Source organism: Centruroides sculpturatus, unplaced genomic scaffold (genome assembly GCF_000671375.1).
Source record: "Centruroides sculpturatus isolate CEXI.00-Female unplaced genomic scaffold, Cexi_2.0 scaffold190, whole genome shotgun sequence".
NCBI classification, from domain to species: domain Eukaryota; kingdom Metazoa; phylum Arthropoda; class Arachnida; order Scorpiones; family Buthidae; genus Centruroides; species Centruroides sculpturatus.
The window spans coordinates 564,973-586,029 of record NW_019384543.1 but is presented as its reverse complement, the minus strand read 5'-3'; the positions used below and the strand labels follow the sequence as shown (position 1 = coordinate 586,029).

The 21,057-nt window shown below is 29.1% G+C and overlaps 1 protein-coding gene across 1 annotated transcript in view; it reads right to left on the bottom strand.

The window, feature by feature from the left end:
- Positions 1-1,850: 1,850 nt before the first annotated feature.
- LOC111623431 (dynactin subunit 6-like) overlaps positions 1,851-21,057 on the bottom strand; it is a 29,657-nt gene continuing 10,450 nt past the window's right edge. The window contains exons 2-7 of the mRNA XM_023366005.1: positions 19,784-19,848; positions 14,794-14,899; positions 10,101-10,183; positions 7,631-7,678; positions 5,956-6,098; positions 1,851-2,443 (exon numbers count right to left, since the gene is read on the bottom strand). Coding sequence (XP_023221773.1) covers positions 2,354-2,443; positions 5,956-6,098; positions 7,631-7,678; positions 10,101-10,183; positions 14,794-14,899; positions 19,784-19,848 — 535 coding nt within the window. The 3' untranslated portion in view covers positions 1,851-2,353. The remainder of the gene's footprint in view (positions 2,444-5,955; positions 6,099-7,630; positions 7,679-10,100; positions 10,184-14,793; positions 14,900-19,783; positions 19,849-21,057) is intronic.

The following is a 21,057-nucleotide window of genomic DNA, read 5'->3' as shown; positions in this document are numbered from 1 at the left end:
ATATAACAAGGAATGGCCAATTCTAGTTGGTCATCACCTGTTTTTCATCTCTTTCAGATCTCTGCTTGTGTGCTATTACTATCTACAGCCTCATTTGTGCCTTTGAATTCCTCGTCATCCTTTGGTGTGTGTGCCACCATTTTCCAGAACTGTTAATCAGGAACTTTCCTCCCCTTCTCCTTGATGTAGGATTTCTATTTCAAACTTGTAAGGTACCAAAATTTGTGCTCTCTCTCCACAATGATAATGCACGTAAATACGAATACTGTCATTGTCTTTAGTTGTGTAACGTATTATACAACTTATTATTATTCTAATAATAATGGAATTGCTAGATAATGTTTTTAATTAAATAATGATGATGAACTTTAGAATTTTGTATGCTCAGTATGATCATTTAAATTACTGAGAAATGTAATGCTTAATAGTACAAATACCTTAAAAATTGCATTAAATACTAATTTCTAACATTTTTGGCTATATTTAACCGAGTTTCTTCTAGAAGGTATGGCCAAAAATGTTAGAAATTAGTCTACACATCTGTGACACCTATAAATAAGATTATGGATTCAATGATAAAGCCTAGCAATGATATGGCAGCAGTTTGCTGTAATTATGGGCTTGTTATAAATTTAATAAGTTTAGGCAAAAAGTCTTATTAGTATATTGTTTTCTTGATAAAATTGATTTCCTTTAATTAAACTTATTTACATGAAATTTCTTTCTTTCAGTTTAATTCAGATGAAGTTGTGTCCCCATGGATCTTTGCCTCTTGTATATATACAAGATGCAAGAATCTTTTTCTTTTAAAAAAAATTAAAGTTACAAAATGATTTTCTTGTATTTCAGTAATAAAATCCAAGTTTATACATTGGAATTCAACTTTGTCATATTCAAGATTGGATTTCCCTTGCTTTCATTGGTCTTTAACTGATCCCATTCTAGTAATGTATAAAGAAATTATCTACATATCTAAGTTTTAGACACAATAAACTAATCTCTAAAAAAAACATGTACTTTCACAATTTGAGCAAAACTCTACAAAATACTAGGCTGTCAGTACTCCAACTTATTCTTAATTTCAAGGACAAATTTCCCATGGTCCATAATAATAATTTACATTGTTTTGTCAAATCCTTTCATATATTCCATTCACTCTGTCAACGCCAGTGGCAAAAACTGATTTTTATCATTCATCTTTATCTATAAAACATTCACGCTAGTTGTTATCGTTGCATTCAGATATTGCATGGTATCAATAGAGTGCTGGAATGAAAAACATTCTGTAATAATTACAAAATGTTTTTCTAGTCCAGTCAGATAGAAAGGGGCCATTTGTAGGTGGGAGGTCTCTGGGTAGAGATGATCCCTTAAAAGTTTTTGTTCTTTATACAATTTGACATGGTTTGAGAAATTTATTATCACTGTTTCAACTTTTCAGTGCACACTATTCACACACACAAATATGTCCTATAGGAAAAATTTAAAATATTTTTTATCATTAGGATCTGTTGAACCTTAGTTTAACAGATCATAATAATAATAATATCATAATAATATTAACACATCATGCACATTTAAGTTCATTATTAATTAATATAGGGTGATTCACTCAGGACTGAACAGTTGTTCCATCCTCACAATTACATGTTCAAATATAGCTGTGCAATGTAAGACATATCTTGACTGCTTCATGCTCATCTTTTCATTTTATATGGAGCTTTCCTATATTACAAGTGTTCAATAACAAGCAAATCACCATTTGTTTTTAAAACACATTTGGAAAGAGTGGCTTCTCCTTCCCCATTTAGTCTGTTAAAAAAAGAGAGAGAGAATAATGACAAAATTAATCTGTTAAACTTTCCATTAAATGCACAGTTTACACAAATGATAATGTTTAATTTTATTTATCTTGAAATTTTGAATTGTTTTATTTTTTTACATACATTGTCCTCATAGACTATTCAGTTTGTCATCATTGAAGAAAGGAATTTATTTCCTAGTTAAAAAAAAAAATCTGATTAACTTCTGGTTTAGAACATGGTTTATTAATAATAATGCTAACATTGTCTCTACCTGCACTTAAAAAGATAGCATTAACATAAATAACATACAACAACAAAAACCCTTCAAGATGCAAACTTCAAATTGAAAATAGGCTCTAAAGAACAAGAATGACTGGAATACTTGTTTGTCTTCTATTCAATGTTTCAGGAAATTAAAATGGCTTTTTGGATAATTTGGCTTATCTCATATTAAATAAAAATTACTGTTGCAATATTTTTGCTTTTAATCTTGTCTGTCAAAGTCAAAATTTAAAGCTTTATACAAAAATTGTTTTAAAGTTCATTTATCATTTAAATGCTTCCGTTTTTGTTGGTTTTCTAATATTATGATAATTAGGAAGTATCTTCTTCAGAAAATCCAGCTGTAATGATTGTGACTAGAAAAAAAAAAAAGAAAAAACTTCAATATACTTATTTATTATATATTATTATAGATATTTATTATATTAATAATTAAAATTACTATATTACTGTATTTTTTTTTAGCCATCCCAACGTGATGAATTCAAAATGTAACCTCAAATTTACAAGGCTGATTATTTCTAAAAATTAGGTATGTATTCAAATTTGTTTTTAACACTTATATAGAGAATGTAAACATTTCCAGAAATATCCTGGCATGACAACTCAATCCACATAATGATTCTCTAAATGGAAGATGTTGGAAAAGAATTTCAGAAAAAAATTCAAAATAGTGTCTGTTAAGATGTTTTTTATAAACATAATGTGATAGCCAGCATGTCTACCCACTGCTTTAGAGACCAAGGATCAAATTTGAGCAGTCCCAAAAAAACCCCCCAGAAATTTTTCATGGCAGTCAGACCCTGCCCCTCATCACCATCACCCTGTTATAGACCTGGACAACTCTTATTGCCCACAGGGCAGTGTGTCAAAAACATCTTGATAATCTTTGGATTTTAAACATTATTATTTCTCCTTTGTGTATTTCCAAAGATTGGAAACAGATTTATGATGTGATTTTGTTGGACAGATGGTTTCATTCTGACAGTTGAAATCCTCTGTGCAAATTCAAGCTTATTGGGCTGAAATTTGAAAAAATTGTAGACCTAAAAATCCCCACTAAGTTATATTCCATAATCCTATCTAGAAAATTTATTAGACATTTAAAAGTAGGACTCAAATTTCAAAACAGACAATACACTTTTTATGGTTGGAAAAAGAATAGGCCTATTCTTGGATATTTAGTTTTTCCCTTGAAAAATAATAATCATTATGCGTACTACAGTAGAACCTCGATTATCCGACCCTCGGTTAACCGACCGTCCTAGTCGGCAAATTCCAAATGTTTGCTAGTGATGTGGCCCTACAATATTTGGCTATGTCTTGGCTACTTTAATATTATTTTTACGTGTTTTAGCTGACAACACTCATTCAACCATGAAAGGGAGCCAGTATTTAAACGAAGCTTAATTTTCTAATTTTTAACGATACAATAGCGACGATTATTATTTTAAAAAATTTTTGTTAGGCTTAACATCGATGAAAATTCAACGCAAAATAGGTTAATAGCGATATACTAATTACATGGGATATAATAATATACTACACTAATAATGGATTTTTTCATACTTTTCGGTTATCCGACCAACCCCAGTCCCCAATTAGGGCGGATAATCGAGGTTCTACTGTACTTGATATTGCTGTTGGAGAATGTTGCCTCTATGCAGCATAAATTTGATATGTTGTTCAGCTGTTCTCAAGAAAATGGTCTGGCTTAGAAATAAGACATTTTTAATACATATTGTATAACTTGTTGAGAATCTGATATAATTTAACATGTATATTTCAAGATTCATTTGGAGTTTGTTTGTTATTATGAGAATTAAACAAATTTCATCTTTGGTATATTGACAGATTTAATTAAGGAAGATTACATATCCATAATTGTTTATAGTAATAACACTCTTTTAAATAAAATCTTCAAGTGAATTATAACATCTTAACAAATGGCATAATGATTTTTTCTCCTTATTTGATATCTAGACATTAAATTAATCTTATTTCTATAAATTTTTTGTCTACATAAAATCCAATTACAACATTAATTAATTAATTAATGCTTGAATAACCTAAAACAAATTAGAAAATCTTTCTCCTAGAAAAGGATTGATACAAAGAAATAAATTAAAAATTTTAAATTCAATCTAAAATTGCATACATTTATTAGTAATCTGCAATTAAAATCATAATTAATTCTCCCTTATTTAGATATAGATAAATGTTTTATTTGGGAAAATAAGAAGATTCAAATTTTATGTTCACATAAAAAATTAAAATAGATATTTAATATTGTTGGATAGCTCATATACCATATTTACTCGCATATAAGATGAGATTTTTATTTATTTTTCATTGCTTCAAAAACCTAGGTTGTCCTATACCAGAGGTTGATAAAACATTATTGGGGGTTGATTATCAAGTCTCACTGACTGTCAGTTACAAAAATTAACAATAAATGAAAAAAAAAAAAAAGCAAAATTAAAAGAAATGTATTACAAGCAAAACAAAGTACTTACTATTTTAACACAAACTTTTTGGTGGAGGTCGATGTGAGGTTTTGAAAACTTGTAGGGGGTGACGATCAAAAAAGTTTGGTGACCCTATATGCATGAGTGAAGGATTTTTGCAATAACTTTTGTAAACTGTTTATTTGAACTTTTAACTGGATGCTCACTATTTTTGTTTTTAAACACCAGTTTTTATCAGGGTTGTTTGAATCGTTTTTGTATATTGTCAGGAGTAAAGATAAATAGCAATAGGAAGAGCAAAGCTTTTGAATTCAAATACTGAAATTTCCAAAATCAAATGGGAGCCCGATATAAGTTTTAATCCATTCCCACATGAAAACATGATTATTCGGAAATCAGAATTCAGAGAAAGTCATAAGTGTAATCTTGATGGAGAGTGGATTTGACTATTAAGAATTGGCAAAAAAGGTTCCCGATTGTCCAGCAAATTCTAAATACAGTGTAGGGCCATAAATTAATTAAAGCCAAAGGCCAGTAATCTGCAAATTCACTCAAGCTGTGCAAAAAGCTTGGATCCCAATTTTTTGATACTATGGATTGTACAGACCTGGACATGGCCTCTAGGAACAAGAACAGGCTGACATCACCTTGTATTTTACTAAAAAATAAACACTGTTTGTAACTTGTTATTGTGTAATAACAACTATTATATTACTGTACTGTATGTTTAATTTTATATTATAAACATTTTAATAATTTTTTTTATTTCTAACATTGTTAATATATTAATGTGTGATGGTAATAAAAGTGCTTGTGCTTGTGTGTGATTTTGTTTATATGTCAAATAATTATTATAGTATTAAAATACTGTATTGTGCCATGCAATGTTACAAATAAATATTTAGTAATTTTTATGAAAAGATATAAAATGTTTTAAATGTATTTGATATGTTTTGTTACTCTTAAATAATAAATTATTATTAATTTCAAGACCATTAATGCATAAATTACAATAAATAAAAAAAAAAAATATTTTTTGACAATCAAAAAACATTAAGCCGCAGTTTAATGGCTCTACAGTGTATTTAAATTAACAAATTATGTCGATTTTACAAGATTTTTCCTTAAGGTTTAAAATGCTAGTAATATTTGCAGGACAGTGTGTACATTTCTGGGCATTTGATATTTTATTTGCGATAAAGTTAGAATTGTATTAATACAATTCTAATTTTCCTTATTTTGATCTTTAAAGTCATACCTCGTCCTATATGCCAGATTGTTTTATACACGAGTAAATATGGTATATTTCTTGTAATAAATTATTCATTAGTAAACCTATAATAGCACTGTAATTATTTAAATAATTTCAATCAAAACAATCATTTAAATAAAATACCCACTGCAGGTTTTTCTTCTTGAATTCTGCGTCCACAATTTCTACCATATATGACAGTGTTTTCTGGAATAACTTCTCGAGTTGTTATTTCACACATGGCTCCAATAACACATCCTGATGTTAACTCTGTATGCCGTCCAACTTTTGCTAATCAATGAAAACACACACCATAAATGATAACAAAATTATACTAAATGTTCATAATCGGAAATAATGTAAGTAGTAATTTGTGTTTCAACATATACTTGATCATCATTAAGGGCCAAATTTATGTACATGTTAAAACCTCAGTAATATACTAAAATTTATAGGTTGAAATGCATATAAGTACTTTAGTAAAATTTCTTTGCAGACAGAAGTAACATCTATAATCTCACACTTTTTAGATAGGAGGGGATAAACATGTGACAATAGGTGACACAAGGAATTTGAAAATTATGACATCACAAAACATTATTAAAATAATGCTTCACATAAGAGATGTGCAGTCAAGTCAAGTCAATTCACATGTTCAATGAATAGAAATTTTATAAAATTTTATTCATTATTGAATTTATTTCTTGTAAACAAATGATATATACTGTATTTACTTGGATTTAAGATGAACCTTAATTTCTAAATGCTCACCAACAATTTTTTTTTTTTGTTGAAAAATAGACAACTTAAGATGAATTCATGTATTCCTTTTAAGTTATATAACTGAATGTGTTGACACAAATTTATACAGTATTTATTACGAATAAAGTAAGTTATATATATTATCCCTAGTACCACAGTTAAAAATCTGCACTTTTTCTGGGATTTTCATCTAAGTACTTATGTTGTTACTGTAATAGACTAATGAGATTGAACTAAGCTGACTTCTTAAATATCTGCTATTACTAATATTGATCTAATAAAATCATTAAAATGACACAATGGAATTAGTAACAGAGAACCAAGGCATTTGGCACTAGACCACTAATTATGTTGTATTACATTAAATCTAAGATGCACCCTAATATTAAAATCTGAAAAAAGTGACCAATTCCCCTCATTCTGTAGTTACATCACTCATCAAACGTTATCATATATTTTTGCTTATAGCTCCATACAGATTGTGAGAAATGATCTCTTTAAATCATTTTACAGATTTGACCATTTTTGGAACTAAAGTATGCATTATTTAACAACCTTAATTTGATCCATTTGGACCTAAATTGTGTTTATGTTAGGCTTAAATTTTGAAAAGCTCACTGAGCAAAAATCAACCACAATTCATTCTGACTTCTCAGGTCCAGCCACACTTTCAAAAATGCACACAACACATTTTGGCATATTCAATAAGATCACAAAGGGAAATGTGTGTCAATGTTTTTTTTAATAATCAACCTAACTGTGATCTGGCAATGTGAAAATGCCACAATTCATTGTGGATGTTTATTAATGAAGCCATGACACAATGTGATAAAAATACACATGTTGTTGCCATGATACAATGTGATAAAAATACACAAAAATTGTGTTACTTTAATAAATAATTTAAGTATAATTTCCACCAACAGACTACTTCTGAACAATGTTTATTATTAGAAAAATACTTTGAAGGAATTTTCCCTTATTTTGGAAGAATTTCACCTATATTAACATTCTGATTATTAACAAAAAAACAAAAAAATTTTAACTACTATTCAACTTACATTTTGATTCAAGAACATTGTTATCTCCAATAGTCAATGCTTCACTATCTGTTAATTTTGTTAAGTAAAAATATAATTTATTCCATTAAGAAATTACTAATTATTTAATAACTTACAAGATTATTATATCTTAATATAACATGAGAAATTTATTTTCTTATAATAATGTAATTTATTATATTTGGTATACAAAAATCATAAACTTACTGGGTCTCTCAGACTTTGCTCTAGTAACTCATATAATTTATTTATTAATGAAATTTGTTATAAATTTATAAAAAATATTAATGCATAATGATAATATATACACTATACTACTGTAATATAGCACAGTTAATTAAGAAAACTTATAATATCCAATACATTGGTATTGTTTCTTGTCAAATTTGTAATATGTGATGCTTCAATTCTTCTGCACTTGCCACTTTGTGTTTCTGCTCAACATTTCATCAACTTTCAATAGGACTGATATCCAGCAAATTGGCTAGTTATGCCAATTTCCTGAATATCAGTCCTACTTTATGTCATTTTGGTTTATGAAAAGTTTCATAAACCAAAATGGCATAAAGTGAAGCAGCAATTACCATTAATTTATACAGAAAAAAAATTTTGAACATTTCCATACTTAAAATTAACTTACTAAATCATATTAAAAAAAACATAGCCTTCCTGCTTTTACTATACGAGGTCTGTTCAAAAAGTATCGGACTTTTATCTTTTCCACGTAAACCAATGATGCGTTGGAGGCCTCTTTCGGTGGAGTTGTGGAGGGGACAGTCATGCACAGCCCTGAATTTTTTTCCGCCTGCAGGAAGCATCAGTCATTGGCAGTCGGCCTATGAGTGAGGACATGTAGTGAGCTCTTGTCAGATTCCACTAAGTTGGAAAATGACTCAACAACATGAGCAGTGATATTACATCAAATTTTGCCAAAAACCTTGGCAATACCCAAGCGTAAACCATTCGCAAGATTCAGCAGGCTTTCAGGGACGATCCTCGAGGCAAAAAAAAGTGCGGCAGGTCCGCAGCAATATCAAGGTCATGTTGACAGTTTTTTCGACTGTCGTGGGGTAGTTTATCGTGAGTACGCACCACAAGGCCAAACCATTGCAAAGGAGTACTACCAGGAGGTCCTTCATCGTCTTTCTGATGCTGTGCGACACAAACGACAGGATCTGTGGTCGATCAAAACTTGGCAGCTCCATTGTGATAACGCATCTGCCCATTCTACGCATCTGATTCGGGCTTTCGTTGCCAAACACAACACTCCTATGATTCGTCACACTCCGTACTCTTCCCCAATGGCTCCGTGTGATCTTTGGCTATTTCCCAAGCTGAAAATGCCGCTAAAAGGAATCCGATTTTAGTCAAGAGAAGACATCATGCGGAATGTGACAGACATTCCAAAAGATGCGTTCCAGCAGTGTTTCCAGCAATGGAGGAATGCTGGGAGAAGTGTATACACTACCAAGGAGACTACTTTGAAGGGGATTAGGGTTTTGTACCTCAAAATCAATAAATGTACTTTTGCCAACTAAAGGTCCGATACTTTTTGAACAGCCCTCATATGTCTTACATTTTTATTTTTTTCTCACTTTTCCATTTTTTGCTAACAGATAAACAAACAACTCAACAAAGCACAGATGCTCATAGATATAGTTCAAACTTGATGCTGAGTATAGTTTCCAGGAAAGGAGCATGGAGATTCTTCTCAATGTTCACTGCTTGAGTGCAGTTCATGACTTATTTTTGTATACTATACAAGATATTATTATTTTGTATATTATACAAGATATACTTCTTCAGGATATTATTTTAGCCACTTTGGTACTGTAGTTGTGCAATTTAACTGCTATCATTAATAATGTCAATTTTGCCTCTTTCAAAGCCACAAGCATTATTTTCTTTTCAAGGGTTAATTCAATAACTTTTCCCATTTTTAAAATTATTTACAGAACATGATCATATGCATTCCTTGCTTTAATATCTTGCCTTCATTTGAATATTTAAACATTTTATTCGTGATTCTAAAGTTTTTCAACACATTACCAATATTTCTATACTTTTGAAACATGAACTTGATAGGATCACATGAATAGCAGTAAGTGTTTATGTAATTTCAATAAAACTTCAACATAATAACACTTTCAACAAACAGTTTATATTCTTAATGTTATGATGCAGTAATATATACAGTGCAATTATTGATCAAGGTGTTTCTAAAGTTTTGGAAAGAAGTTAAGTATAAAGACCACTGTTGATAAGAATTCATAATAGAATTTCTTTTTAATTTTGAAGAAAGCAAAGGAGAAAAAAAAAGAAAAGATTATTAGAAAATTTCAAACCTGCAAACATTCAACTTGGAATATATCAAACCATCATAAACTCAAGACTATTACATTATACATACATATAAATTTTGATATGTGATAATTATATGTAACTATTCTATATTTAAACATAAGGATACAGCATCCAACTTCAAATACATTATTATTTCCAATAACCATTACACTTTCATTACCAAGTTTCACATCATTGTTTCCAGGCAATCTATTGTAATAAAAGTAAATTTTTTTTAAATTTAACTTTTAAAATATTAAATCAAAATTCAATTTTTGTAGAAAACTACAATAAATAAGTAAATACCTAAATTACTTTAAATAACCAACAGTAAGTTTGCAATTATGAATTATAAGCCATTAATTTATAAAATCTATGCATTAATCAAAACATCTTACTGGCAATTCCAACAACTATAAAAGGCACTGTACAAATTTAAAATAATAGATGAAACAGAACAAGTTTCTTTACATTGACATTAAATGGTCTCTTACATGTTAATGTAAATGTAAGTTAATATTATTTGAAAAAAGTGAAAATACTGTGGTACCTCAAGCTTCAAACAACTAACTTCAGACATGTCAAAGTTTGAGTGCTAAATTCAACAAAAATTCACTTTGGAGTTTTAATTAATGATGCTTCAAAGTTTGAACTACACTTGTAAAAAATGCAATCTGTTGTATGCACAAGTTGTCTCTCACTCTCCCATTATGGTTGAATATTTTCAGAGCTTTTTTTATTTTATTTTTGGTGTTTGGTTATATATATCACATTAGCAATAATGTGTTAAGTTTCACAACTGTTATAATTGAATCACACATCTATGTTAAGTAAGGACAGCTGTTAAAAAATACACAAAATCTTTCTGTTCAATCCAATATAAACTTTATTCATTAAAGTATAAGAAGAAGGTTGTAATGTCAACTATTGAGATGAAAAAAGAACTTTTCACAAAGCATGAAAGCAGTACATGTGTGGCAGATCCAGCAGCCACATTTAAGATGCCACAGTCGACAGTGTACAACCAGTAAATGTAATTTTCATTTTATTATTGGCAAGCGCCAAATCCGACAAAGGGCGCTGTTTTTGAGCCAAGATGGCTGCCGAAACAGGTAAGGAGCCGACCACGTGTTTGTTCAGTGCCTGAGCCGATTCAGTTTCTATCGGTGGCGACTACTGCGAGGACCAAATGAAGAACAAATCATTGAATTTATGTCAAATTCTAGACTATATCGGCGACAGGAAACGTTGTCTTGTAGAATGTGAAGCCGTTTTGGATATATGTGACGTACACACACACACACATTATGTTGTGTGTGTGCTACACAACCAAACTTTTGACTGGCCTATGTTGTATAAGTGCTGAATGACTCAGCAGGGCAGCCTTCAGATTGGCACTAATTTTAACTATTATGATAAATAAAACTTTGTTTTTATATTGGAACATGGTGTATACTGCTTAAAATATTTAAATACTTCTCACCTGTTAACGTGTAATAAACATGCTATCACATGTTTACAAAAACCAGACAGCTCCGCTTTGCACGTGCATTCTCCCTGTAATTGAGATGTATTAAAATGCCAATATCTGAGATTGCAACATTAAAGCAACAACATGAACTTTGGTGTTGTTGTTAGAGTTTAATCCACAAAATACGATGTGTCCGCATCCAAAAACGGCTTCACCTTCTACAAGACAACATTTCCTGTCACCGATATACTCTAGAATTTGACATAAATTCAATGATTCGTTCTCGCAGTAGTCGTCACTGATAGAAACTGAATCGGCTCAGGCACTGAACAAACACGTGGTCGGCTCCTTACCTGTTTCGGCAGCCATCTTGGCTCAAAAACAGCGCCCTCTGTCGGATTTGGCGCTTGCCAATACAGTATTTGCATATTTCATTTATTGGTTTCAGATTTTAATTTATTATTAGGGTATTTATTTGTGTTACTTTTCCTTTAAATCATGAGCATTTGATGTTTTAAGTTTATCAAAATGGGTATTGTTTATGCTTTGGGAATAGATTAAATCACTTTCCATTATTTTTAATTGAATTAATTGATTCAAACGTTAAATGATTTGGAGCTCAAACAGTCTCCTGGAATGAATTAAATTCAAAGTATGAGGCACTACTGTATAGTGAATGCAAATTACAAACTATACTAATTGGATTTCAAGAAAAGAATTTGGTTAATAAAATTCTTATTGAATTGTGTTTGCAACTTCCAGCATTTATTTCCAATCTTATAAAATCAGCATTATTATTTGTAAAAATAAATTCAATAATATTGATAATTATAAATGTATTTGTGGTGTTGGAAGTTCATAAAAATATAAGCACATTATGTTAACCATTCAAAATAACACACAAGACTTATTATCATGAGTTAAATATTAAATTTTGAATTTAAAATGTTAACATATATAGGTAACTCTCATAAAGTGGAACTTCTAAAACACTGTTTTGCTCTAATACAGTTAAAGAATTGCAGCAATTATAATATAACATGATATTTCTGAGCCTTTGTGCAGGAAAAATCTTAATATTATGCTTATGTTATTTTTTGACATTTCCATTTATTTTTATTTAATTTCCATTTACTTATTAGCTCTCTAAACAAAAACAACAAGATAAAAGATTTCCACCCCCTTTTTTATCAAATGCTTTGTTGTTGTCTACATTTTATCTTGTTGAGAGATTCAGGTGTTAGATTCTATACTACAGAACTCACACATGTTAGAATCATTAAATATTTGACAACAAAACAGTTTGTGACTTTTAAGATTTTATGAATATACTGTTATTTATTATACCAGTTTTTCTGAGTATCATTGAACTTCATTCTTAAGAATCATACTGGAATAATTATTTTCTGTTATGAAATAAATTCCAGTTCTAAATTTTACCTAATAAAAATAAAAAAAGCATCACTGAAAAGAAATTTTATTTCTCTAGAATCAAAAATAAAATTTTGAATTGTCTGGAAAAGGGAAAGAAAACATATATGTCACAAAGTGTTTAAATTTAAATTAATTGTGTTGTTGCCTAAATTAAGAAACAATCTGAGCCATAAAGAAAATTAAAACTAAATATTTAAAAAATTAAAACTGTTACTGCTGAGGATCTTTTATTTATTCAAATCTGACAGATTTTTTGTTAGCTTTTGGAACCCAATGTCTTTCTCTTATTGATATTTACTCTAGTATGACATGATTTCAAATAACACAAGATTTTATAGGAATTTAAATACCATGTATTAAAGAATGCCTATCTGTAGAATTTTGGGTTTGAATATGTAAATGAATTAAGTTGCACTAATATTAAAAATGCTTAGAAAGTATTTGGAATAATTTTATTTCAAAATGATTATATAACACAGTGCAATATTGAAATATTTACATTTTGTATACATATAAAGCATTATTAAAAAATTTATTTTCTGTCTACAGATTTGCATAATTTGTGTCCACTATTTTCATTGAGAAAATGATGCAAGGATAATGTTTTATCTTTCTATCTACTACTTGATGTATGTGACACAAAAAAAGTCTTTCAAGCCTTTTCTGCCATTCTAAATACGTAAAACATATGTTAATAGTATTTCTGATTTTTCTGTGCTAATTAAAATTTTTATCATTACAGGACACAAATTTAGCTGAAATTCACAATTCATAACTTAAGTAAATTATATATACTATAGTGAATAATAATAATTAAAAAACTTAAAGATGAATTCAATACAGTAGAGCCTTGATTATCCGACTCAATTGGGGACTGGGGTTGGTTGGACAATTGAAAAGTCGGATAACCGAAAAGTATGAAAAATCCATTATTAGTGTAGTATATTATTATATCCCATGTAATTAGTATATTGCTATTAACCTACTCGCGTTGAATTTTCATCAATGTTAAGCCTAACAAAAATTTTTTAAAATAATAATCGTCACTATTGTATCGTTAAAAATTAGAAAATTAAGCCTCGTTTAAATACTGGCTCCTTTTCATGGTCGAATGAGTGTTGCCAGCTAAAACACATAAAAATAATATTAAAGTAGCCAAGACATAGCCAAATATTGTAGCGCCACATCACTAGTGGACATTTGAAATTTGCCGACTATGACGGTCGGTTAATCGGGGGTCGGATAATCGAGGCTCTACTGTATATTGTATTAGCAAAACTATCTACTCAAGTAATTATATTTTGTATTAGTTTGCCATTAAGAAAAATTTGTCTTTAGTTGTCAAGAAACAGTTAAATATAATAAATTAAAATTTTGATCAATTGAAAAGATCTTAATTTAAAATTAATTTTAATGTGAAGTTACAAATATGCAAACTTCAAAATTATTTCCCAATAGTAAATTGATCATATTAACAAATAGATTTAATAGCAATTATTCAGATATAACAAACTTTTCACTTTCAATTTCAATTTTAGAATTATTATTATTAAATCAATCTGTAATATATCTCTATCTCTAATAATAATAATATATGTATAAATTAAATTATATATATATTTATCTTCTTCAAAACAAAAAAGTAGAGTACCAATTAATTTAATGTTCTGTTTCTTTCATTTTGAAAAAAGGAGTTATTTTTTCCTTTAATAAATTATATATTAATATCATACATTATTGTGCCTAAAAATTAAATTTCATTTATTACTGGATTACTGATTATTTCATTATTTTAAATGATTGTTTTAATGTTATAGAAAATGCTACAATTTCTTTTGCTCTTATACAAATTTGCAAGTGAAAACATCTTAGAAAATCATATATTTTTAAATAAATTAACATAAATAATTATTACTTGTTGATAATCTGTACTTGTTCCTCAATGAGATTATTTTCACCAATTATGATAGGTCCAGCTTCAGCAATAATACGAACAGTAGGATGTATTACTGTTCTATTTCCTGCAGATGAGAAAAATTTAATATAAAGTAAAATCTTTTAGCAGATTAAAAGCAAATTATGTGATTACTATCAAAATATGCTATTAATAAGATAATTTTGAAAATACTGTATTAGAACATTTAAGAGAAATAATAGATATTGAAAAAATTTTGAAACAGTAAATATATATCTATCATAAATATTGAAATATTTTTGATAGTTTATAGTCATTTTTCTGTAAAACTTTCAATGGTGTTTAATTCCATTTATCATAATAACAATGTTAATTTACAACTTTCTTTTATATTTATAAATTTTGGCAATGCATAATATTTTCATAATTAACAAAAATTATTTTGTCTGCATAGTCTCTAAGTGATGCAGAAAAGCATAGAGAAAAAATATGCAAACACATCATCAAGTTTTCAAATTTATAAATCATTTATGTTTTTAATGTTTATTTACTATACCACATTGTATTTGAGTAAAAACATTATCATTATCAATTATGTTATGATCATGTTTGATTATATGAACTCTAATACAGTAAAATTCCATTAACCTAGCTAACCAATAAGTCAGCATGCCATGCTCGTAGTTGGGGGTTATTGGTGCATATTTACTGCCATCATCACAACAACTTCTGACAAACATTGTGGAAACAGAAGATGAAGATGACAGAATGATGTGCTAAGTAAATCCATTTAGCTAGTGTATGATATTTCTAAGGACTTTTCCAAAGACATTAGTCTATGGGTTTGGTATGAGAAACAGAAATATTTAACACATTTGGAATCAATAATTATCATGGAAACAGCTGCAGTATATTACTATTCATGTGCTTTGATAATTAGAGTACATCTGTATTTATACACAATAAAATTGTACACATTATACATATAAAGCACAAAGTAAAAATAATGTGTTCTTGTTTCATGCCAACCAAGGGTAGGAATTCCTATAAAAACTGAAATGGCATATTAAAACAATTACAAAAGGTAGATTTGTACAGTTTTACATGCAAAGGTATTTAAAATTGTTCCAAGGATCAAAAGAAATGAAAAACTTCCATTGTCCAATAAGGCAATAATATTCAATAATCTGGCACCACGTCAGTCCAAATGATGCTGGGTTAATGAACTTTCACTGTATATATATATATATTAATAATAAAAAATCAAAAATGTTTTGTTGTTTATGTACGTATGTATTTATTATATACAGGATAATGCAAGACAATTGTATGAAACTTGCAAAATTGTACAAAATACAACAAAAATGTTTAATTAACAGGCATACTAATACCATGCATTTTTAAGATATTAGCTTGCAAAGATAACCAGAAGTTAATACCACCAACAAAATGTACTAATATACTTACCCATAAGTACAATGTAATATATCCAACCACATGACTAAGGCTGATAAACATGGTTACATATGCAAATCAACTGCTCTACCTGTGACAGTGTGCTACAGCATGTTACCACAATCTATTGAATCAGATCTATGCATTTCATAGCAGATATGCATTTCTGCTATGAAAAGGTCAACAGAAGTTCTGAAGAGGCACATAAACTGTACATGAAGACTTTTCTATGCCATCAAGTCATGACAGCAACGTTCACTTCACTGCATCAGCAATTACACAAGAGAGGAGTCCTTCAAGGCATCCAACATAATGTTCTTCTAAAACATTTGGTGGATACCCTACACTCGAGATATATTGCAGTGTATGGGTATAATATGTATAATAGAAAATGACCTCTCCCAATAACTCGTATTGCTGTAAGACTTGACATTTCACAGGCATACATTTGGCATATTATGCATGATGACAACCTCTACTCATATTATCTACAAGCACATGTGACAAAGTATGGAGGACACTTCAAATACTTGTATGAAAGAAGAAGTTATGTTAATGTGTAAGGAATAAAGCTATATTTCATGCATACACTTGTACCTTTTTGTCTCTTTGTTAAGAGATATTGGTATGGGTCTGATGAATCTTTAAACTAATATCTCAAAAACATTTGGTATTACAACCCTGTTCACTATACATAGTTATTGCATTTTGTGCCAGTTAGTCTTCATTCAATCCTAGCTTCCAGAACTTAACCTTTTACTATGACATGGTCGGTTATACTTTACTCTTCAAAACACCAATCCAAACTGCAGCCACTCAAAGTCACTCTACATATTTTATTTTAAAAATTCACCAAAAATCAAATTATCATCATAAAGATACAAAAAAAATTGCATATATTTATTACTTTATGTAGTTTTTGGTACAATAGTGTATAATTGTTCAGAGTAAAAATTACTTACATAAAAAATGTTAAATTATAACCTAAATTTTTGATGTTATAAATTACTTTACTTTGACAGAAAATAAAATTGTTCAATTTTGTTATTTGTTTTTTTGGCACCAAGCCAGCATGAAAAAGAATATTGTTTTGTACTGTACATGATGATATAAGATTTATGTATATTTATCTATTTTTTCATGAACAATATCACTTTATATGAAACAGTCCATATACACTAGTTTTCTGTCTCTGTTCAATAAACTCTTTTAGGTTAGTAGGACATTTCATTTTAGGCAGTAAACAGAAAATACTGAAACTGTAGAACAATAAAACACACTACATAAAGAAAATCAATTAGTGAAAGTGTTTTATTTGTTTGAGATAATAAGTAAATAAAATGAAACTAGAACAAAAATATGAAAAATAATAAATAACTATATATAACTTATAGCTATGCAATAAGCAGTAAATACTGAAATTGTAAAACAATAAAATGACTACAGAGAAAAAAGCAACTAATGCACATCTTTCCTTTGTTTGAAAAATAAATAAATAAAATTTAGACAAAATAATTAGAAAAATAAATTAATAAAATACAGTAAGACTCTCTTGATGCGGGGGATGTGCTCCTAGACAACAAAGCACTAAACAAAACAGGTTAAATGAGGTCATTTTAACAGAGTAAATAGGGAAAGGGAAACAAGTGACCAAAAATAAACAGATTTCACTTATATTTTAAGTTATTTTTATATTAATTTGCATAATAATATATGTTAAATAACACACAAACATATACACACAGAAATATAAAGTTCATTTTTTGTGGTAAAGATCCTGGCTTTTCTGAAATTCTTGTTTTTTGCAATAAAGTTGTGTACTTTCATTTGTCACTTTTTCTTTTATTAAGCAAATGTCAGTAGCAAAAGATTGCATCTAAAATGCTCCATTTTGCTTTTGGACTACTTTCAAAACCTGGATCATTTGCTACAATTTGATCAATGATTTTGATTATCGTTACCAAACTTTTACTAAGGAAATCTGTAGCAAGTTCTCTAGGTTCTTTGTTTTCAGAATCTATTTTTTCTAGTTCTTGAAGATCGTATTTGGTAAGACTCTCACCAGGAACCTGCAGTAACTCTTCAATATCCTGCTTGTCTACATCTAGTCCTGCTGTATTGATTAGGTTGACAATTTAATCAACCTAATGATATAGTGATAGGCTCTTCTCATTGAGAATTCTTGGATACCTTCAGCCATAACTTCTTTCTCACTTTGTTCATGCATTTATCAGTTAATTCTTGCCAAGTAAAGTCAATGGCATCCATGATGTTATATTTTTTCCAAAATCACACAAAACAAACATAGATATAAGGGAAGTACAGCACTATGACAAATTGCCACCTTTTGCTAATTGGTTTGTGTTCATAAATAATCATATTATAAATAAATCAATAAAATGCTGCAGATAATTTGAATTGGTAAATTTTGAGCTTTTTTAAGGCTTTGAGCAGACCACATTATATCGAATCAGCATTAATTGAGGCAGCATTAAGCCTGGTCTTACTATACATATATTTTATATATATATATAGTCATGTCATCATAGAAAGGTTAATAATTTAGATATAACCATACTCAGTCACTTATGGCACTGGCTGGAAATAATGACTCGGTACCTATGATCTATAATTTCCCACTATGGCACTCAGCCAGCCATCACATCTACCTCAGGTATGATATTCTGGAAGTGAGGATTGAAGAAAAGTCTGGTCAATTTTGTCACCCATGCAGCCGCCATTCTCCCCTAGTTATGTCATTGCTCCTCATGGCTATAACAAGTAACAGTTATAATGAGGAAATCTTTCTGGTCTCCTAATGCTTGTTATAACCAAGTTTGACTTGTAACTTAAAACTGGATCAGTTCTTAACTTAAGACTCAACAATCTATATTTTTTTATAATTTGTCTGTAATTTTCATAATCCAAAATATTTTGACCATTAAACCAAAATATATCTTTAGGTTTGTCTTCCTTCATGGATTTTACTGAAAACTATAAAATAATGAACTAGAAAATATTGTTAAATTTCTTGTATTTTGTATTATTTTCACTAATATCCTTTTGAATGTATGTTAACAGAATTGTATATTTGTTATGTTACATACAATTGATATTATACTTAAAAAGATCTGTCATAATCTGTGAAGGGTAATTACTTTTTAAGCTTTTATAAACTTAGGACTGTATTGATTAATCTACTGTAAAAAATAATTCAAACAAGATAAAACAAAGCATATATAAATCTTTACAGAATAAGTTACTTCTATTTATATATGGTATAAATATATTAATATTAGTAGTAATTTCTGTTTTCTGTATTGTTATCATGTAATACAAAAAGTTATTAGAATATTAACAATATTAGCTAAACTCTGAAGATGATCATTTTTAAGATTAAACTTTATTCATCCTTGTAATAGGACTAATATTTGAAAAAAGCTAATCTATTAGAGCATCTTTCTTTCTTATTTATATTAATAATATCCATATTTAAAAATGTAACACTATATAAAAATTAACTTTTATAGCTTACCTATAGTAATATCACCATGCAATTCACAGTCTTTACAAACAACAACCCCATGAGCAATCTTCAATCTGAAAATAATGAGTTAGCTTAATCATTTTAAGTTTAAATTCAAAATTATTAAACAACATGACTTTAAAATTATTTCGTATTTTAAAAACAGCATTGAAATAATCAGTATTTTGAATTTAATTGCAGCAAAAGTAATTAGCATTATTATATAGAGTGCCCCAAAAAAAGGTAACCAAAGTTTATTGTTTATGTATATATTATGTCATGTGTATGAAACAGCAATGTGTGTAGTAGAAATCTAATCTTTCTGTGAGAAATTGTTAAGGAACAATGTTTTAGACACCCCACACTGGGAACATGTGTTGCATTGAAGGACAACATTCAATGTGTGAAAAGAGGAATTTCACCTGATATATGTAATACCTTGGTGGAAGATATCATTCAGTAAATGGAACTGTGCTTAAAATATGGCAGCACACATATAGAGCATATAGTTTTAATATAATGAAATAAATGCATGTAGACATTATTTGAAAGACTTATTTTGTAAAATACATCTGTGATACTGATTTGTTTTGCTTTATTTAAACATGGTCAGGCAGCTAGTCTTCATCCAATGCTTATCAACATGGCACCAAAGTACTCTCTATATACTTTTTGTCCTTCACTATTTACCTAGTGAAAGGAACAGATTGTAGACAAGGTCACTGTGCATTACTAACAAGCAATGTTACCAATCTAGCATTTTTTCAAGGCATTTAGTAGGAAATTTTTGAAACCAGAATTTAGCAGGAAAAATGGCAATTTTAAAAATTTATTTACCATTTTTTAGTATTAAAATTTCTTATCCATGATACTAAATTTTTTCTCTGTTCACATAGATTTTATACAAATTTCAGTGATATTTAGCTCCTCATTAAATCTATTTAGCAGGGATGCACAACCTTTTCTGAAGAAGGGCCAAATTAGGATTAAGTTTACTGACTGGGGGCCGGACCTCCAAGTGATTAATGTGATGGCTGAGATTGGATGCTGGCTGCAATCTTCTTGATGTCTAGCATAATGGCAGATGTTGAAACAACAGCAGATTTTCCAAATTCTCGTTGGTTAACCTGTTCCATGTTTTGCACTTGTTTAAATTCATAAGCGAAAACGCTTGTTCGCATACATACCATGTTTTCCCGAAAATAAGACCTAGCAGAGGTTTTGCTGAATTGCTAAATATAAGGCCTCCCCCCGAAAGTAAGACCTAGTAAAGTTTTTTTTTT